General features: G+C 42.0%; 3 protein-coding genes across 4 annotated transcripts in view; 2 read left to right on the top strand and 1 right to left on the bottom strand.

Annotated features, from left to right (window-relative positions):
- ANKRD27 (ankyrin repeat domain 27) overlaps positions 1–8401 on the bottom strand; it is a 228778-nt gene extending 220377 nt beyond the window's left edge. For both annotated transcript variants that reach the window (XM_074839392.1, XM_074839393.1), the window contains exon 1: positions 8311–8401. The gene's annotated coding sequence lies outside the window, so the exon portion shown is untranslated. The remainder of the gene's footprint in view (positions 1–8310) is intronic.
- Positions 8402–8483: 82 nt separating this feature from the next.
- On the top strand, positions 8484–13016 carry RGS9BP (regulator of G protein signaling 9 binding protein). Its single transcript, XM_074839447.1, has one exon. The coding sequence runs from the start codon at positions 9010–9012 to the stop codon at positions 9721–9723; it is 714 nt and encodes a 237-aa protein (XP_074695548.1). The 5' UTR covers positions 8484–9009; the 3' UTR covers positions 9724–13016.
- A 6749-nt stretch (positions 13017–19765) lies between these two features.
- On the top strand, positions 19766–24622 carry NUDT19 (nudix hydrolase 19). Its single transcript, XM_074839815.1, has 3 exons — positions 19766–20556; positions 21970–22177; positions 23264–24622. The coding sequence occupies exons 1-3, from the start codon at positions 19855–19857 to the stop codon at positions 23488–23490; spliced, it is 1137 nt and encodes a 378-aa protein (XP_074695916.1). The 5' UTR covers positions 19766–19854; the 3' UTR covers positions 23491–24622.
- The last annotated feature ends 2168 nt before the right edge of the window (positions 24623–26790 follow it).

The following is a 26790-nucleotide window of genomic DNA, read 5'->3' as shown; positions in this document are numbered from 1 at the left end:
TTAGCATACCATGTACTGATTCAGGGAAAAGAGCACATGGACACAAGAAGACAACCAAGCATGAGACTGCAGAGACAAAACTGCAGTGCACAAGTGTTTCAAATTGCTATAGCTATATTGCCACTTTTTCAGCTTAACGAATCTAAGTCCAGAGTTCTTCCCATAATAGGAAGGGGAAGAGAAGAACACATTCCACAAATCCTCCTCATCTAGAAACCTGTATCTCACCATCAAAAACAAACAACTGATAAGTTTTGTCTAGAAAGGAATTAAACCCAACATTTCATTCCCTGGCAAAACAGGAGGAGATTTATTGGAGGAAGGGAGCTCCCACAGAAAACCTGAGTTTATGTAGCTTGCTGTCTGTATGACTGCTGTAGCTCTTAAATCATTGCCTGCACCTGAGAAAAAAGCCACACAAGCAACCAGGGTACTTTAAGATTCATTTCAGTTGACAGATCATCACAGGAAGAGCTTGAAATTATAAACTTCAGTTCCTGGTTCATGAGTTACGCACCACAAATAACTAGCTTTAAAACACTTTGTCAGCCACGGATATTCTTTTACTGCCGAACTACTGACAGGGTTGAATCACACTTGAGAGCTCCAGCAAGAAGTGAAAAGAAACTGCATTCAAACATTGGGTTTAGCATTTTAGCTACTGTAATGCAACCAAGATGCCATCAACATGTTGTACCCTAATAAGGAAGCTAAGACTTTAGTTCATACTGGTATTTGTCACCCACCTTGAGCAGAAGCAGCTTGCGAACAGTGAACTGACTGCTCACCACATGCATGTTCCTACACAGCAGGAAATCACCACCACCAGCCAAATTAGTCCTGTTTTGAGAATCACAATTCTGAATTTCCTTCCCTTTTCTCTCTCCCTTACCCCTACATCTGCTCATTGCTACATTAGTGGATAGCTATCATATCTGATTAAGATATGGGTATGAAAAAGAAAGGGTAGAATACTTATTAACTGAAACGCTTAAGGTACTATATTCACTTGGACCTCCTTCACCTATCCACAGCATTCTTCAGAGAGACAGAAGTATGAATGTATAAGCCATCTACCATTTAAGTAATACAGAAAAACAAAGGACTTCATACTAAACTTAAATAAAGTCTACAGAGTCAAGAGAATACATTAAAGCTTCCCCAAATTTTGACTCCAGCATTTCTGAGATTAAGTCAATTTCCTTCCAGTCCAAGTTAAATGCATCTGAAAACATTGGCTAATGCATTGCTATAATTCTAAGAATGCATTAGAATTCTCCACTGGGAGTTTATTGGCAGAACACAACATCTAACTTCAACCTAATTTAACTTGGAGGAGGCAGCACCAGAGGGGATACAGATTTATTCTTCTAGTTGTACCCTGGACAACTTCAGATTTACTAACACTAAGCAAGCAGGAAATGTACAAAGCCTTATATACATTACCAGATCCGTTTAATGCTTAACAGCATTAAAAGTTGTCATAAGCCATATTTACTATGAAGTTTATTAAATTCTATCATGCTGAGCTGTAAAGCAATACACAAGTACTAATGTTATATAAAAGGTTTAAATGGAATCACTTAAGTGTGTGGCTTCATGCCTGTAAACACAGAAATAGCCCAAATTGCTGGAAGAACAGAGGCTAGCTGATCAGAGAATCTAATAAGCATTATGTTACTGTTTTAGAAAAACCATAATCATGAACTTAAAATGGCCAAATCCTTTCCAGATTAAGAGCAGAGTGATAATTCTAATGACATAACTAATGGTATAAGGGTTAGCTAAAGTGAAAAACATATCACTGAATCTAAACATGTCACTGTTTTATCCAAAACACTGGAAATGAAGTCTTATGACCTTTGGTACTGAAAACAGTGAGTAGGATTTAACTATGACAGTTTGTCACTGATGGTGTTTTCCTTTACAGATTATCTAGTGAAGTAGCTTTTACAGACCTATCAGGTTTCAGTTCCTTTTAAGAAGCATTTTGAAATTTAGACAGTCATTAAGTAGAAGATGTCACTGTATTTGCATTCTTACTCGGCAGTTTTATTATATCCACGTTCAAGTTATACAACTATTTACTCAGTTCTTAGCCACATCATCTTCTGAATGTCCTGCTATACCACTATTAAAGACCGACTGCAGAGAAAATGCCTTTCATAACAGAATTAGGGATTCTGTATACAAACACTTCATATTCAATGTTCAACAGTATAAGATTCTGTAATGTCACTACGGCATTTTAATAATACTTTGGCAGAGCAAAGACAGTAAAACAGCTACTAAAGTTGGTAAAAATTATTAGCCTAGTTCAGTAACCTGAAATCTCTCCAGGAGAGCAAGTTAGGATATTACACTGGGATGCTAACATCAAGTACATCAGTGTCCTCTCCACAAAAATCCAGCTACAAAGAAGCAGAATGCCACCTTCTCCAAAATCTTCAACACCAGATACATCAGTATGTCATGTTCCAGAAGCATAAACTCAATAAATTTTACTTGCATAGCAATACTGTGAAGTTTCACATGATGGCATCAATTTCATCTTGGTTTGCAGACTCTATAACAGTAACAACTAAGGCTTAGTAAACCAGTAACCAGAGTACCACTTGCTGAAATGCTCAAAACAATGAGAAAGTCAGAATAAGCAGCAGCTTATTACTCAAAAGATGTTTAGCTAGAGTAGCATACACATTTCTGCTGAAGTTTGTATGTGTACTTATCACACTAGCAAAGTGCAGAGCCATGCAGAAAAATAAATAAGATGAAGAAACTGTTCCCAAATTAATTTCCCTTTTCTTATTTTTTTTTTACAGAAGTGCTTCCCCCCTCACCCCCAAGAGCACTGCATGTTAGCAAGAACAGCCAAAGCTAAGCATATCTTAAAGCACTTTGCAAGCAAACAGCAATCTAATAGTGGAATTTAACTAGTGTCAGTCCAAATAAAAACCTAGTTACCACTTTAGTCACTGTTTTACCTGCACTATTTCTCCTCATTTACCCTACTTCCAGGCAAAGGTTACAATGTTGACTTGAGCCCTCAAATTGGCATTCACCTCAAAGTAAAAACAAAAAATCCTTTCTCTGTTTCTGAGCACACAAGAAATCTTACTCCCTCCCCAAAGGGATAAACACTGAGCATTTTATGAAAAACAGCTCTGAGACATGTTCCAGGGCACCCTGCTCACCACGAGGGAGCAAAGGAAGAAACAATCTATTCCTACCCTTTTTAGAGCCACCTTCAGCTTGTATTGATTTCTGTGAAACTGAAGTATGTCAGAATAACACCTCTGAATTATCAGATTATAGAGTGGCAAATTTGCATCAGTCTGCTCAAGGCTTCCTAGCAAACAGGGAAAAACAAAGTTTTATGATCCCAGAACATCAGTCTGACAATGGAACAGGGTCTGGAGAGGAAGGGTCAGCAGCATTCCCGGAAGATGTCATTTCTCTCAGCACCCCCCCTTCAGGCACACATTTCCTCCAAAGAAGCATTAAGTGCCAGCACAGGATCTCATAATTTTGGTTTTTGACTTTGCTCCACAGCCCCCAAGCCCTTTTTAGGCTTAAGAACTCTGGCTCTCCTACCACCACTCCCAAATTTCTCAGACAGGCCACCCCCAGAGACTACAGCACCCGCCAGTAACAGGGCAGTACTGTGCAGGTCCATTTGTATCAGTTCCTCATGCAGCTTTTCATTACAAGTCCCACCTTGTAAATTCTAAAACTGAGCTTATTCTTAAAAAGTAGTAAGAAGGTTCACCCTTTGCGTTTTAACAGCGTATCTGCAGCATAGTTTGATGTGCACACATTCTTACTTGTGTCAGACTTGAGGGCAAAGAACGTACTGGCTCGACTCTCCACAGCCACCTATTTCTTTCCTCCAGAGAAAGTATATTTTAACATGAGTGGCTCATCCTTCAACAGGCAAGATTCCCACTTTTATCCAGTCACTTCCATTGATTTTTGAGATAATCTCACTTGTCATTAGCCAAGTATTAGGAACAAGCTGCATTCTCCTCTTCACAGCAGGATAGAGACTAGATTCCCAATTCTCAATTCTGGCAGGTTTAGAAATCCACCAAAGTAGCTGCAAAGAATTTTCATTCTTTGGCTTACCACTATTAAAGCTGCATTAAATTCTCAGATGGGGAACCCTGAGCTATTCACAAGCTAGTCCTGGAACAGGAGTGCAGAGGGTGCTGGTCAGTGAACCACAAACAATTACAAGGAACCTTTAGAGGAAAAACATTAACAAAAAGTACAAAGTTCCAAACACAGCTTCTCAAACAAGGATGCTTCCTCCAAATATTACTGAGCTGCATTTCTGGCCACCCCATCAGACCTGCAGAGGTGTCAGGATGTCACCAAAATGGGATAAAAGAACTTACGGACACCAATGTGATGTAGATAAGCAGATACTCCTTTATTAACAGCCAGGTGTGTAGGGGAGTCATCTCACCAACAACACACACCTAACTCATGTAGCATGTTGATTATAAAGGATACAGTAATACCTAATAAACAAGTTCTCATACATAAACATGATAATTCCCATAACTCATTTTCTTATTCCCACCCCTTTCCGGTCATGCGCACTTGAGTCCTAAAATGAGATGGGGGGCTGCTTTTGTGACCACCACTGACTACTAACCTAAAAGAAAGACCCTCAACTCAAGGACCTTGGCTCACTCTGCGATTTTAACATGCTTCGAAGCCCTTTCACAATGTAACTTTTAGAACACCTGGTCTACAGGGCAATAAATCATCCTTACCGAACAGTCTAACAATGGTACCTCGTCATGAGTCTTATTCTTTGAATAGAAATCTGGTTAATGATTATTACCAGCCTACGTGGCCTTAGCCTGGGACTTTACAAAGGACTTTGTAGCGGCATAACTGGTCATATGGTTACTCTAAACCATTCCTTATTTAAATCCAAGTCACCAAGAATCAATAAAATCAGTTCAAATTAATAACAAATCAGTAACAAGCACGAGTACTTCTTTGGCGGGGGGAAGAAAAACTAAGGAGTTGAAATACAAGCATAAACAATGTTTTACCTCAGCCAATTATTTTGATTCTTTAGTTACTGAGGCAAGACAATGGTATAATTCCCCAGCCTGGGTACTGAGTGTGCAGTGGGCCTGAGCACCATACTGCTGAGATGTGGGTCACAGGAGGCAACACCATTTCTTGACTAGAGTTACAGACCACCACTCTTCACAACAGACCACATAAGGCTGACATCGACTCCAAGACTAACAGCAAGCCTGTAAAGAAACCAAGTATGGAGGGTCAGACCCAGAACAGGCCACCCAGAGAAATACAAGAGAACTGAAATCAGCAGCCCTGTACCCCATCACCTTAGTTCGGATTGTCCTTAGACCTGACAACTGGACAGGAATTTAATCCATTCTCTGTGTATCTCAATAGGAAAACCAAGTCCTTGCAAGTCAGCACTAAGTCTCATCATTGCAAGAAACTTAATCAGACCATTACTAGAATATCTAGTTATGAGTAAAACTGTAGAATAACACTAATTCCCTCCTTTAGGGAGCAGAGCAAGGGTAAGGAAGGCTGGAACACAATTCAGCAGGCAAGTTGTTCTAACTAGCAAAATAAATTATTTTAACCACCACTGGTGTTTTGACACTATGTAATGCACCATACACCAGTCTGAGGTAATTAAGAGCTTCCTGACAGTAAACACCATGACACAGACCTATCAGTCTAACATTCTTCCATGAAAAAAATTAAGACTCTTGCTATGGATCAAATCCTCAAGCCACTTTACTAGCAAAAAGTCAATCACAAACCAGTTATTGAGGGAAGTTGCGTAGTGTTATCAGCAGTAGATAGGGGGTTGATATCACATTTCATTTGCACTGTCCTATCCTTATTTTCCTTCCTCATCTCACAGTGGCTCACAGACAGGTCACAGCATCCTACGGACTGAACTTCAGTATATAAGCTTACTCCAAAAAGCAAGCTCCTCAGGGCAAAGCTTACCAACCACTCGAAACAGACTTGTATTTACCTAAAATTCTACTTGAACATATGTTAAAATGAGGATATAGCATTTAACAAGTACTGATGTTCAAGAAGCATCACAGAATACTTTGCAAACATTTTTAAGGGTACTGGAATAGGAAAAACACTGTCATTAACATCAATTGCAAGAAAGCCTTTTCACAAGAACCAGAAAATACACTTCTCCTCCTACTCATTGTGCTGCTTCCTAATTCACTTCTAAGGATTTTTAGACTCCATCCTAATAGTCTTCTCAGGACAATATTTTGGCTAATCAGCATCTTGTTTGAAAGCAGCATCAAGATGTGGATTTTCAGATCATGCCTGCCTAACAAACTACAACTGAATTTTACAAGAGTTCCACAATCTACCCGAATTGGATAATACCATGCAGCTGAACTTAATTTAGAACTAATCTAAATAACAGCCTCTTTCTTCCCACATGACACACCTAAAGATGTATTTAGGCATTATCTGACAACAGATTATAACTGCTGCCACCTTCAGGTTTAAGTAGTCACATGTTCTTGAAACATTACCCCCCACACACCTTTTCAGCTACTTCCAGAGAAGTAGTTTCAAGACTCTGTTGTGCCACAATGAACAGTAACGTTAATGATATGTGGCAGACTTTAAACACAGCTACTACACACACAGATATGCATAATTTAGTTAGCAATACGCTTAACACTGAAGTCAGACAGGACTCCAGATTCAACCACAGAGCTAATCCTTTTTCCACCTGACAATGATTAAGTAATTACAAGACTTCACTTATCATCAGGTCAAAATCATCCCGTGCTTCTTTGTTCCTACAAGGAAACAGGCATCACTGATTCATTTCTAAGCTACCAACCCACGAAGTGGAAGAGAGCTGTTCACTCTGTAGCAGCTTGGCACTCCATGGAAGTTAAACAGTAGTTTCTTTCACAGATGGTGACCTGCAGCAAAAGCTACATATGGCTTAGAGTTAGGGCCAAAATTAAGGTAGAACAACAAAAACCTGTTAGTGGAGTCCAAGCTACAAAGATCCAGAAGGAACGTAGCCTAGACAAAGCTCTTCAGGCTGTGCTCAGCACCAGAAAGACAGTCTGCCTGGACTCTGCTCCTCACAGCAAATTATCTTGCTCAGCTCACACTGCATTACAGTGGTGGCAAGATAAAGGAAGGCTCATGCTCCCCCTTCTCATGGGAGTACACCTTCACATCTTTTTCAAGTTACTATAGCATCAGAAAACTACCCAGTTACCCCCAAACACTGAGGTATATGTAGTAGTGTATGTTATGACAAGCAAGTTCTCTAGAAGTCCACATTGCCAAAGATGCAGCACATGGCAGAGACAGCACAGTTTAGTTTGTGTAGCACTCAACATAATCAATTCTGGTTTTGTAGAAAGTTCAGATGTACACGTAAACACAGCCTCGTGTCTGTCATTAATCGTTATATCATGCTTCAACACATTCGCAAGGGTCGTCTGTGAAGCATCATTTCTGCTAGCGAGGAACCGGTGTTTCCTGCACTTTTTGATGCATAACTGCTTGACTCGAGCTAATCGCAGACATTCTGGACCGCACACCAGCGCTTCCCACCGGCCTTCTTTAAACACCTGTGCAAAAGGTGAAGACCACACAGGCTCTTTCCGCCAGGCCTGCCCTGCCCTGCCTGCCGCGCTCCGGGACAGCCGCTGCGCCGCGAAGCCCGGCAGGAAGCCGACAGCGCTGACCTCCCGTAACTGCCAGCCTGCGCAGCGGGGCTTCAACGAGCTTCCCGGACGCATTAAGCGCTTCTGCCGCTCACCGCGCTCGAGGAGCGGGACGGAGGCAGGTGCCAGCGAGGTCGCGGGCACTGACAAGTGCCGTCCGTTCGTGCGGCCGGAGGTGCCGGAGTGGCACGGGAGCAAGCGCGCCCCGGCCCCCGCCGCCGCCCCAACCCGGCGCAGGCCGCGGGACAGGCCGGCAGGGCCCCCGCCCGCCGCACGGCGGCCAGGCCGCGCCCTGCCCCCGTCCCCATCACGGACGGGCGGGAGGGCAGCGCCGGGCCCACCCCGGCGGCGGGACGGTGGCGGCCCCGCGGCTCCCCAGTAGCGGGTCTCGCAACCGCACGCTCCCTTCGGCGCCGCGGGAAGCCGCCCTCCCGCCGAGAAGCGAGCCGGGGGCGACCGAGGCGGGAGCGCTACTTACGCCGACAACATTACCCCCTTCCCCCCCGGCCGCAGGGAGCTGCTGCCGGCCCACCTCCCCCAACCGCGCCGCGCCTCAGCCAAGCCCTACCGGGATCCAGGGCGGGCCCGGCGCGGCGGCGGTACTGCACGAAGCCAATGACCGGGCAGCAGCGGGGAAGCGAGCGAGGAGGCAGGCGGGCGCCGCGGGTCGGGGCCTGCGGGGGCGGGGCCTGCGAGGCCTTATAGGGCCGGGCCGGGCCGCACCCGGGATGCCGCGGGCGCTCCCCGCGCGGAGCCATGTGACTGCGCGGGCGCCCAGCGGGGACGAGTCGGACGGGAGTGGCGGCGGCGGGGCACCGGGGCCGGCGCGCTTCCCCGCCCGGCTCTCCTTCGCGAGAGCTTCATCCTCCGCACATTTCCTTTCTCCGCCCTCCTCGGTGTCGGGCACTTTTTAAAAAGCGGCGCCCGGCGGCCCTGCCTGCCGCTCCACGCGCTGTGGAATGAGCCGCCCCGGTTCCTCTGCGCGGGGGCAGTAGCAGGCGGGGAGCGATGCCGCCTGCCCGCTCGGGGCTCCCCACAGCCCGCCCCGGCTCCTAGAGGCGTCGGCGCCGCCTGAGCAGCCGGCAGGGAGGCGAGGCGGGTAAGAGAAGAGGGTGCCGGCTGCCTGCGCTGAGCCGAAGCTACCACTTGCCATGTGTGCCGGTAGCACCTGGCTTGGGCAGCTCCCCGGTGCCGGTAGCGGGTAGCCGGGGCGGAGCGGCAGCAGGGCAGACCGGCGGGGACGCAGCCCCGCGCCGCCGCCGGGATCATGGTGAAGGAGGAGTGCAAGGCGCTGCTGGACGCGCTCAACAAGGTGACCGCCTGCTACCGGCACATGGTGCTGACCATCGGCGGCACCTCGGACTCGCAGAACCTGCGGGAGGAGCTGAAGAAAACGCGGCAGAAAGCCCAGGAGCTAGCGGTGGCCAACAGGAACAAGCTCACCACGGTCCTGAAGGATAAAACCGTGAGTAAGGAAGACAAAGCCGAGTTCGAGAGGCTATGGGTGATTTTCTCCACGTGCCTAGAGATCCTGGAGATCGACATGAGGAGGGCCCTGGAGCTGGGCCACGAGTTCCCGCTAAACGTCCCCAAAAAGCACCTGATCCAGACAGGCATGAGCGGGGGAACCTCCGGCGTGGCCGCCAGGGCGATGAGCGTCCAGAACATGAAATACGAGGCTGAGCACAACATAGACGTGGTGGATTTGAAAGACCTCGAGAACGAAATCAACCAGGTAGGAGAGATGATGTACGAGATGGAAATGAAGGTCAATGTCCCCCAGTGGACGGTGGAGGCTAAGCAAGACCCGGGGGCTGAACTAAAATCCACCATCAGCGTGGGCGCTTCTTCTATTGGCATGATCTCTGTGGAGGAAAATAAGTCTTTCTGCGATATCAGCAAGGTTCTAGCTGGGATTATTTTCGCCGCTGTGCTCATTATCGCTATTGTCCTGGCAGTGTGTGTGGTAAAACTCTCTTAGGGTGGTGCAGGCTCTGACAAGAGCAACCCCCCTCCAGTCTGTCTTTGGAGTGTTTCACGCCTCACTTTTAATTTCAAACCGGGTCACCTGGATGAGCTGAGAATTTAAACCTAGCACTTGAAAAATCAAAGCAAAACTTTTGCCTCTCAGTATCCTAAATGCACAATTTGTTTCTTCTTGCTTTTTGAAGAAGAGAGATGTGAATCAGCCTGCAGAATAGGATTTCTCCATTTGCTGGACTTGTAACAGTTAACTATGGAGTATCAGGGTATTATCACTACTGGCTATAACGGATTTGTCTGCTATTAATAGATCAGTATTCTCAGAAGCCTGTATTTTTTTGTTCTTGAATAGGCTCTGCTGTTTGCTGCTGGTCACTGTTTACAGTATTTGAAAGTAACACAAATTTGGAGGCTAACACTGGTATTTTGTCCGACTGCATAGAATACCTTTTTTTTTTCATCAAATACACAAAATATTATTTTAGTGGAGGAAAAGAGGAAAGATGAAAACCCCAATAAAAGAATGTAAATGACCTCTATTTTAGATAAGTTAATAGCTGGGGAGGGGGGAGGTGAGGAGGAGGATGGAGAAAACAGAACGAGCAATGTTTGATACCAAATACTGTTTGTTGATTTAGGCTGGATTGTACAGAACCCAGTTGCATGGGTTGGCAGAGCACACGCAAATGAGTAATGGCCTTCCAAATCCAGGGAGAAAAGGGGAGTTGCATTTTCAGAAAAATACTAGCAAGCCTCATGGTTCAAATTTTGTCTTCCTCTGCAGAAAGGCTAATTCTTGCCACTGGCTCAAATTTTTCTTTCTGTAGAAGCAAACAGTTTGAACTTCACAATTAACTATGAAAATAGGAGCAATGAGTCTACCCACAGCAGAAGCAGTAATTTTTGAAGATAGATTTTGGGAAACAAAAATGATGTCGAGTTAAAGCAGACCTTTCTAATAACCCAAAGAGATCCCCTCTCATGTTGACAGGCAGGGATTGATGCCTGTATATGTACAGTCACATTTCTGCAGGCTCCTAAATTCTTTGCAGAAACCCAGACAGAGCTAAAAATGTGTGTCAGTTTCATATCTCATTCATGTCTGATTAATCATTTGGGAAACAGGAAGCTTGTAGGATTGGTCCAATTTGGTAAACTGCATTTTTGGGAGGTAAATGCAAGAGCAGCATAAAACTTTCCAGTGCTTCCCTATAAAATCATCAACATTTAAATGTAAAACAGACACTAACATTGCAGAGAAGCTCTATAATGTTTTGTAAAAGGACCTATGTATTATGGTATTTATTATGTAATTTATGAAAATGTCTTCCGTTACTGTGAACACATACTATCCATTCAAGAATGCTTGGTACATACTTTATAGTGCCCTAAGTGTAAGAGGCACTCCCCAGGCAAATATAAAGACCCTGTAATATTGGAGTTTTAGTAAGTTATTATTCTTCTGCACTGATTATTATGAACACATTATCAAAAAGTAACAATCGGACGTGTTTTGTGAAGTTACAACAGTCTTGATGCTTGTTAAAATTATGTTGACAACACTCATAAACAGCTAATATTTTTGAGTTAAAAACTAAACATACTTTGAAAAACTGCAGCAAAGTTTATTCTTTAAAAGTTAAGCGAACTGGATTTGAGGAGAAAAAGTGTGTGACAAATTTGAATCTGGTCACTTGTAGGTGAGAAAAATAATGTCAATGAGTAAAAATAGTAAGTGGAGGCCTGAATTAAAGGCTATAGACTATCATTATGTTGAAGGATAATATGAGTTCTCCACATTGATCCAGTCTAGCTCCATTCTCATGGGAATTGTTTTATAAGACGACTCCACACTCCTTTCTATTGTATTTGATTCATTGTTTAGGATCTGTTTCATATGTAGTTAACCTAGGTTCGTAGAGATCCCCAGCAGCATTGTAACAAAGTCAAGCCTGTATTTATGGGTGCTACTGTTTCAGTCTGCCTAGACAAGGTGTAATTGCTGTGTGTTGATTGATATGAGAAGATTGCCTTCACAATCATACTGAGTAAACATCTTTATGGAAAGTACAGCAAAAGCTGCGGGAGAATGTACGTATTTGGATTGCCACCACTAGTCACTAAGGATCTGTGGGTATTTTTGCTCTTTGCACTCTCCTTTTACGTAGTTCACAGGAAGGTGGATAAGAAGTTGGACTCTATTCTGTGCTTCTTGAAAACTCCATGTTCCTTTTGAAATCAGATTGTTTAACCACATGTTCTGAAAACCCAAGTAATACAAGCATGGTTTCTGGTGGATAAGTAAATGGCAACACCTACATTATCTTATATCTTGGTCTCCTGAAGTGGGTACACTGTTTATACACAGTTAGTTGTGTAGAATTTTTAAGAATATGTAATCTCATCTTCAAAAACAAGCCTCAGTGAGTTGGTAAACTGTGAATTTTCAGTCTGTTACATTTTTTGGAGTTTGGATTTTTGGATACAGGACTCAATTCACATAATTAGCCTATAATTATGTATGTCTTGCTTCATTATGAATACACATACAATTAGAATTTAAAGGATTGGACCGTGGGAAAATAATGTATTTTCAGATCTTAAAACAAAGCTGGCTGCAGATTTATTCATTCTTAGTTTGCTCCTAAAAATTTGTATCATCTTATATTTAGGCTATCTGAAATTAAGAGATTAAGTAGAATTCTAACAGAGGATTGGCGCCATCTAAATGGATAATGTTCCTGCTATTAATCTCCTACGCTCGATACAAGGGTACGCTCAGTGTGAGAGAGTTCAGGCACAACAGTGCACAAAAGCAAAACCAGATGAAACCACCACTGCCTAAAAGTACTGATGCTTCTTTTAAATTAGAAATAAAGAGATGTTGTAGATTTGCATTGTTCATTTTTTTCCACCACTGGAATGCAACTGGAAGGAAACTGGAAATGTTATTTTTGTAAGTGAAAAATGGGAAGTCACACTTTAAAATACTCTATAATTAAATAGCATGATGAAAATGCAAATGCTCTCATGCTGATCAGTGAATGAGAATGTTACTGTGTTTTCAGTACAAAAGAAGGTCATTGCTTAATTTCATTGTTATACTTCAGTTCTTTTGTCTTTTTTCACAGGATATACACATTAAATGTGCTATATACTAAAATCTTATTCTTGACTTGAATTATACTGGTTTTGCCTGTGCATGGGTGGTATTTTCTATACTTTGAATAATTCAAACTTGTTACTGTCACTATTTATTTAACTTAAAATAAAGTACATTCTTATAACTTATGGGTTGGCTTGCAGCAGTAATTAAAACCAAACAAAAACTGGAATATTAATACAGCTTGTCAGTAAGCTCTCCTAAGAAAAAAGTTCCTATTTCAACCACAGGAATAAAAGTAACATGCTAAGCCCTCTCATTAGTTTTCTTTACATAAATGCACCCTTCTCAAGCTCCCAAAGTTGAATATAGTGATACATCTTAATTTATACTGCAAGGGAATCAGCTGCCTGAAAAGTCAAGAAATCTCTGCCTTAGGCAACAGCTACAATAATATTTAGGGTAAGAGGGATGATGTTGCCTTCAGCACTGCTTGTTCAGTGTTGTTGCATAACGTACGGAACCATTGGCTTGGGCAACTGAAAACTAGAGAACATGTTAGACTAGACCAATGTATTAGATCCTCAGTGTGTTAGGATCCAAACTCTGCCCCCTTCCAGCCTGCTAAGCTTGCATTTACTTTAACAAAAGATATACACAACCTACAGAGTGTGAAATTTGGTTCTGTGGTATTGATAGCAACAATGATCAACAATTGCATCTAACTATCAGAACTGAGTCTGTTAAATGCAGCAATTTGTGATTTTATTCTAGGACTTCCAGTCTATCACCATAAAGACCCTCTACGCTGTTTTTCAGTTTACTAACAAAATGAACACAGAACCATAATTAAAGTGATTCTCCTTATGTTGCAAACAATGTAACATCAAACGTCAGCATTATGAATATGAAATAAAATCAGTTTCAGAATTCTTCACGTAATATGATTAATTTTTTTTACATGAATGCAATTATATAAAAATGGACTAAATGACTGATACCATTAGCTTTTGGATTAAAAATTAAACACGTGCTTATTGTCTGTAGTCTGAAAGGATTGGTTATGGGCTTTCTTTTCCTTCTCTTACAAGGTTTGTGTTGTTTATGTACATTTTCCAGAAATACTTTATATTTAAGTGCTAATGGAACTCTAGTCAACATATTTACCCTTCACAGATTTTCATTATGTAAAAAGTCATTCAGTAAGACCAGTGGATTACAGATCTCTAAGTGCTTTCTCTCAATACGATTATGTAAGTCTTTTAATGCAGGAAGAGATCTGGACAAAATAGTAGTCTACACGTGAGCAGCATTTGCTATGGTAAGCATACAATAAAAGTGGGATTAGAAAAGTATGTCTTTCATATAAAATTACCTGCATGTGTTGAGGGAAGGACAAGAAAAGGAAGGAAATGGATGGATGTAGTAAATATGTCTTCATCTTATGTTAGCAAAGTATGTTATGTTTTTTGTTAAATATAATAGCATCACAACCTTATACTATAGCTTCTCTATAAGAAAGCATTATCCTATATCCAGTGGGACAAAGAATATAAAATATCCCTGAGTGGAACTGACTACCCATTCTCTGATTAACTCAGTGCAGAATAAGAGTAAAAATATTTTGACTTGCTACATGTTGATACCAGTTTTACAAAAGACAACCCTTTTCTCTCTGTTTCACACTACAAGGACTTTCTATTGGAAGCAGGCAGTCCCAGAAGCCTGGATTCTCTCATCCATCCTGACAGCTTGCTGCTGCAGTACTGTGATGCAGTTGGAAATGTAGCTTAATCAGCTACCACTGATTAAACCTGTGGAAAGGTAAAAAGTCACGTGGCATTTAACCAGCATGAAGGCTCTTCTGCATCTTCTCATACAGCCAAGCCACAAGCATTTCCTGCTGGAAGCACTGTGACTAGAAGCCATGTAGGCAAATACAAACAAAATCACAGCACCTCCGAAAATCTGTCACCCACAGAGGCTAGTTAGCACAAGCAATTACATTTCTTGCTCAGTTCCAGTAATTTTGTCAGAATTTCTACTGTGGTTTTCCTAAGTGTCAGAAATTGACTTTTGAGCCTCCACAGGGTCAGGTGGGTTTTATTGTTTTGTTTTGACTGAACTGTATGTTTTTTATTTATACTGTATTGCATGACATTATTTATCAGATACTAATAACATCTCCACCTAATTAAAGTAACACATCCTCTAAAGGCTGGTTCTAATTCAAGTGCACAGAAATGGAAGTCACAATCATAGTATAAATATGTGGTCTGTTACTTTGGTCAGTTTTCCACTATGCATTAAAATAGTCACTGAAGTCTATTATCAGTCAAGTCTGTCTCTTGTACAGAAATGTTCAAAGAAGATGTACAGCTGAACTCACTGATGTGTCACAGCATTAAGGAATTACACTGCCTTCAAAAATCATGGGTTTTTTTGTAATAGTAAATGTCAGGTCATACAGCTATGTATAATTGTATTGAGGAAAAAAATATTTAAAAATTCAAATGCAGTTCCTTTGTATGATCTTGAAGAATCTATATATAAATAGCATAAACCTTGGGGCAAAACAAGGGAGAAAGGCAGAAATGAGAAAAGAAGACAAAATAAAATATTTAACTATTTATACCATATAAAATGACTGAGGAGTACCTGACACACCAAACATGATACTCTCTTAGCAACTTAATCTAATATGCTAATTGCATGTGTAACTTTATATATAAATACACATTTGAGTTCTGGGTCCTAGAGGGAGTGGTCTGAATCGTTACTCACATAAGCCAGGTTAGTGAGAAATTACATGTGTGAAGACTATTCATGTAATTAAAACCTGCAGAATTAGAACCATAATTTCAGTTTGCATAAGACATGTAATCCATTATGCGTCTGTTGGAAGTAGAACATTTCCAGTTGTTAATACTATCTGTAACCTAGTTTTCTGATCTGCTTTGATTTGTTGAAGTATTGTTTTGTATGAAGGTAGCTATATTTTTTAATTATTATTTTTAGTCAATCTATATAATGGTGCTATGATTATAAAGGTGCATTTCCTAGATTTGACATTTATTCATGTTTTGGACAATACTTGGAAAACTATAGTGAGTATATTTACTTTTTATATTATCTGCTGAGTCTGCCATTGATACTATATGAGCTAAACAATCTAAAAGCTTTAGATTTTTAGAAGGTCAATTTGAAATAAGCCAGTTTAAGAAGTAGTAGAAATGCTCAGTGAAATCTCTTCTTTTTTTGACTTGAAGTTGTAACACTTTGTTTGACATAGTAGACACTACATCTGCATGGGGACAAAGCTTTTACCAGATGCATATAAATTAAACCAAGAACTGACTTAGTATAATCATCTCCAACTCACAGGATATCATGTAAGCCAAATTAAATTGTGAATTAATGGTGGACCTTGTTTTTCATCTGAAATTCATTATTACAGTGATGCAATCTGCACTGATCTGTATGTGCAAAATAATTTATGCAATGATGCAACAAAAAGGAAATCATTCTATTGCAAAGTATTCTAATCACACAAAAAAAAACCCAGAAAGCTAATTTTACAATAATTTCTATGTATCTAGTGACTGAATCTTTTTTCTTTAAACAAACTAATGTTTTCTTTTTCCCAGCAGCAGTAACTGAAGTGAAGAGAAAAAAGTTGAAGTAACCTCCACATTGCTGAAATATCCCACACAGAATTATTATCAGTGCAATAATCTTGTGTTTCATTGGACGTAACTTTTGCATCGCTTCAGAAGGGTTTATTTTTCAATACGGCACAACCTGTTTTTGAAAACAACCTGAAATACAGAAGTATTTGGGGTCCATTAGGTTAACAACTGAATGTTCTGGAATACAAGCAGCATGAGAGGCAGTCAAATTCTTAAGTTTTTAGCAAAAATACTTTGTATTAAATAATTTAAATCTGGAGGGGACCTATGACTCTCCAGCCTTCTCATACCTTACTGAGTGTCACACCTCTCTCTAGCTAATTCTTGCTAAGTGGAGACTTTTCTCCAAACTAAAGCCCCCTCTACTCCCAACCTACATACAGGCCCTTGAAGCCTACTGCCAGAGCCCAGCTGAACGTAGAATGTCCTTGTGCTGGAACACTTAGACTACAGTAATGGAATAAACTACCATGCTTGGTTTAAGATTGGCAATCCCGAGTAATAGATTTTCTCAGATTTTCCATTCTTTCTGAAATCACTCATAACACTATACAAATTTTAAGTACAAGTGAGATGAGTTCTGCATTTTAGCAGAATATATTGAAGAAAGAAGTCATCTAAGTTGGAGATAAAGAAATTAAACATGCTTTATAGATAGCCTTACACCTAGTTTGGCTTTAAAACATTTCTATAACCATTTGAGCTATCTCCAGCAAGTTAGCTATCTCACAGAGCTTAGCTTTTGCCTTTCTTGGTAGGCAACTGGAAGGGGGTAGAACACCCCTTTGCATCCTTGATCTTTGCTGACAGAGTTTCTGAGTGTTCATCCTTAGAACCTCCTGCCACCTCCAGTCCTGATAACTGGGTCAATTAAGGACTCATATGATCATTATGCTCATGGAATTTTGCATGAGATGACTTCAGCTTTGTCATGAACGGATACAGAACTACTCTTTGTAAGACAATACTGAAAGGAAGTTAAAAAATTGTCATCAATAGGGTGAATATCCTGACCCTTGGGTAAGGAATGTCACCCTCCTTAGGGGGAAGAGGTGCCTTACATACCCCAGGATTGTGTGGAAAAAATACAGTTACTGAGGTAGAGAATAATGTTTGCCCTAACTTGTACTTGGCTGCCTCTGGTCCCAAAGGACTGCTTCAGTGCTGAGAACCGACATGAACAATGCTACAACGACACAACTATTTCTTTACCAACAGTCTGTACGTGTTTGAGGTTGCAGACACACTCAATTTCCACTCCCCATGCAAGAATGCCTATGAAATTAGATCTGCTACATTTAATACCAGTGGATACCAGTGAAACCAGAGGAACTACTTTCCAGGATATTCCTGCTTTACATACTAGGCCTTGTGAGACTTTAAACTGCACTAGGTAAATAAATAAATAAAGCCATGCCATTTAGAAACTTAAGATAACAATAGAATCTGCACTATTCTCTATTAGCAGATTTTCCTAAAGATGTTCTGAAATAAGGTTCCAGGGTTATCAGACATTGCATTTTTGCCATAGTAAGCCAGTTTCATATATGTGCTGGTATTAAAACTGACTTGAAAATTACACTGTTCATTACTGGTACATGAGTATTTTCTACTTAAAATACCTTTATGCAGCAGTGATCTGACATAATGGACCCAAATCTTTTTGATGAGCCATCAAGCCCACTGGACATTAAATCTTGAAAAAGCTCAATAGTTTATTTTCACCAGTAAAGCAGCTTTTAGGCAAAGCACATTCCTAACAAGATGTATACTTAACACAGTAAAATAGGTAACTATACTGAATGCAAAAGGCAAACAAATATGAGGTGATCATCATGGCTTCAGGTTCAAAATGCCTTCTACTAGGAAACAGGCACATTAGTGCACCTTATGCTTCCATTGCCTTAGATGGTAATAACTGATGAGCAATAATGATTAAATTAGTATGAAAAAGGAGGCTAGAGTTACAAGATGTCCTGGTTTTGCTTGTATATTTGGTCATGAGGAAGGAAAGGAGGGGGAGGGCAGACTTGTATCTTGTCTGGCTATACCACAGCTGGTGTTCTGCCTGGTTTTGTATCATCAGTTCGCCAGCTGACCTATTCTGCTGACTGCTGCCTAGCCTCAGGATGAACTTATGGCCCAGCTGTGCAGACCTTGACTGAATTCTTGGTTTTGTCAATTGACATATTCCAGCATCCCACTGGTTTAATTGCCTCTAAACATCATTTCAGTCACCCTGAGCCACATGTCACAGGCGTTAAGTACATGCTCAAATAAAAAATAAAATGGAGAAGTTGTCAGAGGCATGTGCAGGTATGTGGGTATTTGCCAACTGGAATCTAGCAAGAGAAGGATTATGAACGGGAGGAGGATTCTCCATGTTACATGCAAATAACATTCTTACAAAATTTCTCAACTTGTGTCATCAGCTTTCTTCTTCTTGAATGTCTTACACATTAAAAAAAACAATCTATGATTAAATTGAGGAATCAAAATCAAATTTTAAATGAACAAACTAAAAGCAAATGCTTCCTAAAGTGAAATGTCTGTACAAAGGACTTTTCCAAAGTTTTGCTGTCTCGCCTGAATAGATCTTTTTTTTCAGGTAACAAGGTACTTAAAAGCCTCAAAATGGAAGAGCTCTGTAATAAAAAATTACAATTCTACATACTCCTCCCCTTTGAAGTCTACTAAAACAAATTCAAACAACTTGGAGTATGACGTGTTTAATTAAAGACCTCAAATGATTTTTGTTATCGTCATGCCTTGATGTGGAATTGAGATAAGGAGATCTCTCAGAGCCAGCTGGCAGGTCAGCAGTATTATGGTTACAAATCCGAGTCCTTGGTTCCTGACCCTGTGCTGATTCCTGTAAGTACGGCTCCTTCAGCAGTACTCGGTAAGACTTCGGTGTCCAAGGCAGCTATTCAACTCTGACATCTTGTTATGCTGTAAGTACTCTCAGTGCTATGAAGCCTCAGGAAGTGCAAGCTACTTCAAGCCATGGTTTTTCAAGTAAGTTGAAAGCCACCGCCTCATTTCTCTCAGCCATTGGCCCTGTGCCTGTAAGTCCTCTGTATTTCCTTAAGCTTTTGCCCTTTGAGGACACTACTTACCGGCTTAGGGCTTATCGGGCCTGAGGCATTACTGACCGCTCCTGACAGGCCTCCGTCCCACCTGACCGCCGCCACGGCCGCGGCCCGCCAGCCGCTCCCGCCCGCTGCCCGCCGTTGCAGTGGCTCCTCCGGGAGCCCAGGCGGCGGTGGCGCCCGGCCGGCCCCGCAGCGCGACCGCGACCTCGGCCTCGGCCACCGCCTCCCCTCCGCCCCTCAGCATGAACTGCCGGCTGCAGCACTGGAGGGAGGCGGCCACGCTGCTGCTGGCGGCGGGCAGGCCGGGGCGGCTGCCGCGCCCCGCGCTCGGCCGCGGTGACTATGAGGTGCTGCTGCTGCGGCGGCACAGCCGCAGCGGCTTCATGCCCAGCGCCCACGTCTTCCCGGGGGGCCTGGTGGAGGCGGCGGACTTCTCCGCTGACTGGCTGGGGCTGCTGCCCGCCTCGCCTCGCTGCGGGCTGGGCCCCGTGAGGCCGCCGCCTCCCGGCAGCCGCCGGGCCCCGCTGTTCGCCACCGACCGGGAGCGGCTGGGCTCGCCGCTGCCGGGGGAAGTCGCCTTCCGCATCTGCGCGATCAGGGAAACCTTCGAGGAGGCGGGAATCCTGCTGCTGGTGCCGGGCGGCGGGCCGGCGGCGGGCGGTGGGCCGGCCCCCCCGCTGCCGGCGGAGCGCTTGCCCTCCGCCGCGGAGCTGGGCGAGTGGCGGCGCCGGGTGCAGGCGGACCCGGCCTGCTTCTTGCAGCTGTGCCGGCACCTGGGCTGCGTCCCCAATATCTGGGCGCTGCAGGAGTGGAGCAACTGGCTGACCCCGGTGGGCAGGGCTGGCCGCGGCGGCCGGCGCTACGACACGGCGTTCTACCTGTGCTGCCTGGAGGAGCGGCCGCCCCACGCCTCGCAGGACGACCAAGAGGTGACAGCCCTCCTGGTAAGCGCTGCCACCGGCCCCGCCGCCCCGCCCGGCCGTGCGAGCGCCGCGGGGGGCCGGCTCCTGCCCCCGACCGCCGCTCTCCGCCGCCCCGGCCTCGGAGAAACCGCCCAGCCCGCCTCAGGGCAGCTGAAGTAGTGGAACAGAGCTTCAGCCGTCCTGGCCGTGCGAGAGACGGGGCGGGCGTCTTCACCGTGATGCTGATCGGTGTGCATCTCCCCTTCCAGCCAGTACCTGCCACCGCCCCTTTCAGTCAGCCTCGGAGCTCTAACTGCTCTCACAAGCGGGTGTTTCGCGAAGGTCATTTTACGTGAAGTTTTATGGCACCTTGAATTCCTGTACCTTTCAAAGGTGGATGACAAGTAGTCACTTCTGTCCGTCCATTCATGCAGTATCAATGCGGGATTGTCGTTACCCCTGTAACATTCAGTATGCGTGGGGAGAGCCAGGTGGCCTGTACAGAGTGTGCTGGGGCTGCCAGAGCTGCTAGTATTTCTGTCTTTTGTAGTTACTTGGAATATTTTAAGTAACATACAAATTGGTTGAAAGAGTGTATTATTAAAACATTTTGGGAGCTATATTGATGTTTCTACTTTTTTTTAATTGGAGGGGGTAAAAAGAGTAAAAAAACTTCATGAAGAAAAGTATTAAAGACGGCCCAGGCTGAGGTACATTAGGGTCTTTAAGTTTTTCTAGAATTCTGACAAGTTTGAAAGCAAGTTAGAAGTAGATGACAAACCAGTCAGTTCTGTGAAAGTTTACCTTACAATTCTGGTATTACTGATGTTTTGATTTTTTTTTTTTTTGAACAGATCTTCCTACATAAGTTTAAAAGTGCCTGAGATCTTATCAAAAGAGTTCATGTTTCTTATAAGTTTGTTAATAACAGCATAAATCTACTGTAAATGCTTATGCATCCATTTATATTACCAAATTCAACATGTGAGATGGAAAATGAAGATTACCAGTAGTTTAAAGATGCAACGTTTAAGCATGAATAGCTGGGTGTTCATGCTCTGAAAACAATCTGTATAGTAAGCAGATGTTCAGAGGTACTTTTAATTCTTGAAGCATCAGTAGCAGCCTCTGAGCTCACATTGAGTTTAAGGTTTTCTGTTGGTTTCAGCTGACTTTTAGCCAAACTTGGCATGTCTATGTGTAAAATAAAAACTTGCTTATCTTTATAGGAAAAAGAGTAACTTTATAGATTACTTAATGTTTTTCAATTTTTAAAAATTTCTTTGTTGTTGTTATTTTGGTATAGTTTATACATGGTTTTTATTGTGTTCGGAAAATGTGGACTGTTGCAAGCTCTTCCGCTGTAACAACTTCCTTACTAATGGCTTTTAAAGTTACTGATACTTTCTACCTGCTGATGAAACTATTATTTCAAGGTCTGTTTTCATCCTACAGTGGTCATCACCTGCAGAAGCCATTGAACGCTTTAAGTCTCAAGAAATATGGTTTGCTCCACCTCAGTTCTATGAATTGTGTAGGCTGTGCAACTTCTCTTCACTCCATGAGTTACACAAGTTCAGCTCTGATCGAGCTCTAGAGGGATGTGAACAGTGGATGCCTCTGGTGTTAACTGCTTCCAACGGCTACATTCATCTATTGCCAGGTAAGAAAACAGGTGAAGGTTCTACTAAATATATAAAAGCTTGGGAATTGCTATGTACTCAAGCCACATGACATAAATCCTCTCTAAGTGTAAGGAAAATACTCTTTTAAGTCAAGTTACTGCATGCATTTTCTGTTTGGCTTCCTTCTTTGATACAGTTGATAACGGCTATTGACAGAGACAAGATACCGAATCAGACAGACAGCATAGGTATTTCTGCACTTACTCGTAATCTCATATGTTTGCTATTAATATGCTTATTTATGAAGAAATTCTAGCATTTCGGCTTTTTTTTTTAATCTGAAGGAAGTATTAGAACTCCTCCTATTTAGTCCTTTTCAGTGGGAATTCTCACTACTTCAGTTAATTGTCTTTGTAAGGGCAAGTGGATCAAGCACAGCTGCAGTATCAGTCTTCACAACTGTAGTGATAGGACGGTCATCTAAAAAGATACACTAATTCATTTTCCTCTCGCCCTTTCTCCTACATAAGTCTCTCATTTCATAATCATGTACATTTTCACCTTCTCTTTAAGAAAAGCTGCATGTACTATTTATTATATCTGCTTCTTTAGTTCGCTTTTTGTTATGCTTTCTCCTTGTCACAACTGACCTCTAGAATGTCTGTATTTGTGGTATATTAGTACTCTTGCACGAGAGTAACATGCATTTATATGGCAAAACACTATTTTTTTCCAATAAAACAGAACAAAATAGCAGCTTCTATTCTTAGTCCTACTGTAGCCTATCTTTATACATTTGGAAAAGTATTTTTGTTCTCCACCTACTATATACACTGATATCTGAGCAGGCTGTGATTATAGCATATTAGTATTATCAGGAACATGGGAACATTCAAATCAACACCTTGAATGTGTGCTGCAGTGCCACTGACAGATACTTCAGAAATTTATGGCTGTATCTTCAAATCTGAAGATATTTAGAGGCAATTTACTTTCATATTGTGAAATACGTTCCCACCGAGTTTCATATCCTGATAAATACTGAAAAGTTGCTAGTGTCACTCAATCAAAAGGCTGAAAAATAAGGTAAACAATGTACAACTAAAACTTTTTTCTGCCCCCAGGAGATGAGTTATATCCAGAAGATCCAGATTATACAGGAGAAAAGAAAATAATCATGTCAACAGATAAGAAGGTTGAAGATATCATGAAAGAGGGTAGTGTATTTCACAGGATAGTAACAAAGAACATCAACAATCTTGCTGTCTATGTTAATATTCCACCAAAATATAAACACATGAATCCATTGATGATAAATTCTGATTGGGCAGGTTACAATAGCAGATTATAATATGTTTTGTTCAAAGCTAGAATATTTTTATTACATACATAGTCAGTGTGGGTTTGGTCCTTTCTAACTGTTGCCAAATAGTCAGGAAAATATTCCTTTGTTCTGCCAAAGCATTTTGTGCGTGCCATTTGAGATTTATGTGTACCTAATTCTTTGAGTCTTTGAAACAGTTGTGCGAGTTACGATGTTCAGAGGCTACTGAAAAATTAACATAACCATCAATTTAATTACTGATTAACTTAAATGCAATTTGATGGTAATTATACTGAGCCTTATTCTACTTACATACCAATTGAAGAATATGCTGCAACATTGGTCTGTTGGGTCACACAGGTCCTTTTCTCACTGCAAATGTAAATATATATATTATGTTCAGAACAAGTACATTTTAAGTTGAATTCTTTCACTATGCTTCCCAAAGTTATCCATTAGACACTTGTAAAGTGTGTCTAGGAATGCATGAAATCTCCTATTCTGTGTCTGCTGACATCTCCCAGTCTATTCGCTTTCATTTTTGGGAAAACCAGTGTATATGTGTGTATGTATATTCATTAGACAATATTCACTTTTTAAAAAAGAATTATTATAAAGTTAGTGTTTATATTTGATGTACCTAAACTCCTTCCACTAATGGTAACCTATTCAAAATTTACTCTTTCCAAAGATAGAGATAAACTAGACAAAGTCATCTATCAGATTGAGTACATTCTCAACATTCTTTTTATTCATGATAATTTTTATCTTCAAGTTGTCAGCAATTTAAAAAATAGAAAAATAAATTGTTTAGCTCCAAAAAGATACCAACAACTGCAGGGAATAATGTACTACCTTGGAAACACCCACTTCCATATTTTAACATCCCACATTTTGCTTCTCAGCTACTTTAGTAAATACATCTGAGATTTAAGAACTTCAGAGGAAGGATCGCTCTTGCTTTTTTGTTTTGGATTTGTTTGGTTGGTTTCATCTTTTTGTGCAATAAGTGGAGTAAATGGAGCAGTGATGTAGGTTCTTTTTGATCTTGAAGAAGAATGAATGATGACTTGAGATTAGCCAGTAAAGTTGTTCAGAAAGCTTTGTTTCAGCTTTTGTTCTGTATTTCAATTAAATCTTCTGCAATATTTTCATTAAACTGGTTTGTAGCATTCATTTGGATTGGAAAAAACCACATGTCTTTCCCTCTGAACATGCTCAGACTGTTCTTGGTTTTGTAGACCTTGCTGAAATTTGTATACCTCTGCTAAACATGGATCATGTGAAGCAGTATATTATGTATACTGTATATTATGCAGTATAGTATCTTCAGAATATTCTGGCTAACTCTTCTGAACATGAAGACAATAGGAAGACTAAAATGGAGAGTGGAGGAAGCAAAGTAAGTACCCTGTATTGCTGTCTTACATGATTTTTAGCTTTTTGAGACTAACGCTGGTCACTGTAGTACTAGGAAGACAAGAGGGAAAAGGCATGCTATGGTCATTTGTGGTGTCTATAGTAACAAATATCTTGGCTTCAAAATGATTCAGTTATTTATACATAATGGGCTATTAAGTCACCATAAGTCAACATTGCTAGGTTGTTTTACAAGTTACAGTGAGAAAATACACAAATCTAACAAGATACAGCATTGATAAAGATGTATTAGTTGGGGTCTCTTTCACCTTCTGTGTAGAACGAAGACTCCTTATTTTGAGCTGGTGGACAGTAATGCAGCAAGTTAAGGTTATTCTGTCAGCCCAGGGAAGGGGGACAGAGAAACACTTGCAAAACTATTTTGATTGTTGTGTTAGCAACAATGGTAAACTACTCTATTCCGTTCGTGCAGACAGAGGCTTTAAAAAATATCCTATCTGTGATAATTGATAATAGAATCATAGAATGGTTTGGGTTGGAGGTGACCTTTTAAAGATCATCTAGTTCCACCCCCCTGCCATGGGCAGGGACACCTTCCACCAGACCAGGTTGCTCAAAGCCCCGTCCAACCTGGCCTTGAACACTGCCAGGGAGGGGGCAGCCACAACTTTCTGGGTAACCTGTGCCAGTGTCTCACCACCCTCACAGTAAAGAATTTCTTCTATATATCCACTCTAAATCTTCTCCCTTTCAGTTTAAAACCATTACTCCTTGTACAGTCTGTGAGAGATGACTTGTAAAAACAGGCCTGCGAGAAACAAGGACTGAGAAAAACAGCCTGAGAAAGAGATAAAGGTTAGTGGGGGGAGTGGAGGCCCTCCGAGCTAAGGAATGTCTCAAACACTCGCAAGTAACAAAACTACAGTCATGGGGTGGATAGTGTGGAGGTCAAAGCTGATAAGGCTGCCCAAATGACACAGGATGCAGCTGGAGGGGGGAGCCCTGTGGAGACAGGACAGTTCTGCTCTGGGGCACCTGGTCAAAGAGTTTCAAGGGCCATCTGTCCAGTGAATGACCTTTGCTTCATTATCCACAAAATGCATACTAAAGTTAACACCCCTCAGTATGCTAATGAAGAGTAACAAGATCATGCTAATTACATCATCCCATGAAACACGTTACCGCTCCCCATACATGGGATACATAGGTATGTGGGTCAACCTAGGGGACAGAACCAAGGAAAGTGTGTATAAATCAAGGGCGGACAAAGGTGGGGGGGCCCAGAGAGTGAAGTGAAGCAAAGAAGACACATGCCTCCTGGAAGCCTCGCTGTTGAGACTGACACAGGAACCCAGACCGGTGATCTCTATTCCTCTATTCTCTCCATCTCCCTCTCCTTTTTCCCCTTTTTCCCCTTTTTCCTTCACTATCATTAAGAAATGCAAGGCACGCTGTATTGCTTGCCACAACTCATTATATACCATATCCAATTAGTACATTGTGGGAAGTTAATAAATGTTTAGACTTTGAGACTTGTCTTACTGTTGTCCACTCCGTTGGGGATTTTCGAATGTGAGTCACTTGTCTCCCTCGTCTGAGCAGGACGTGATACAGTCACTACAGGCCTTGGTATAAAGTCTCTCTCCATCTTTCTTATAAGCCCCCTTTTAAGTATTGAAAGGCAACAGAAAGGTCTCCCCAAAGCCTTCTCTTCTTCAGGCTAAACATCCCCAACTCTCTCAGCCTTTCTTCACAGGAGAAGTGTTCCACCCCTCTGATCACCTTTGTGGCCTCCTCGGGACTCATTCAAGCAGGTCCCTGTCTTTCTTGTACTGGGGGCCCCAGAGCTGGATGCAGTACTCCAGGCGGGTCTCATGACAGCAGAGTAGAGGGGGAGAATTGCCTCTCTCAACCTGTTGGTTGTGCTGCTTTTCATGCAGCCCAGGA

Source organism: Strix aluco, chromosome 14 (genome assembly GCF_031877795.1).
Source record: "Strix aluco isolate bStrAlu1 chromosome 14, bStrAlu1.hap1, whole genome shotgun sequence".
NCBI classification, from domain to species: Eukaryota; Metazoa; Chordata; class Aves; order Strigiformes; family Strigidae; genus Strix; species Strix aluco.
This window is presented reverse-complemented; position numbering and strand designations above follow the sequence as displayed.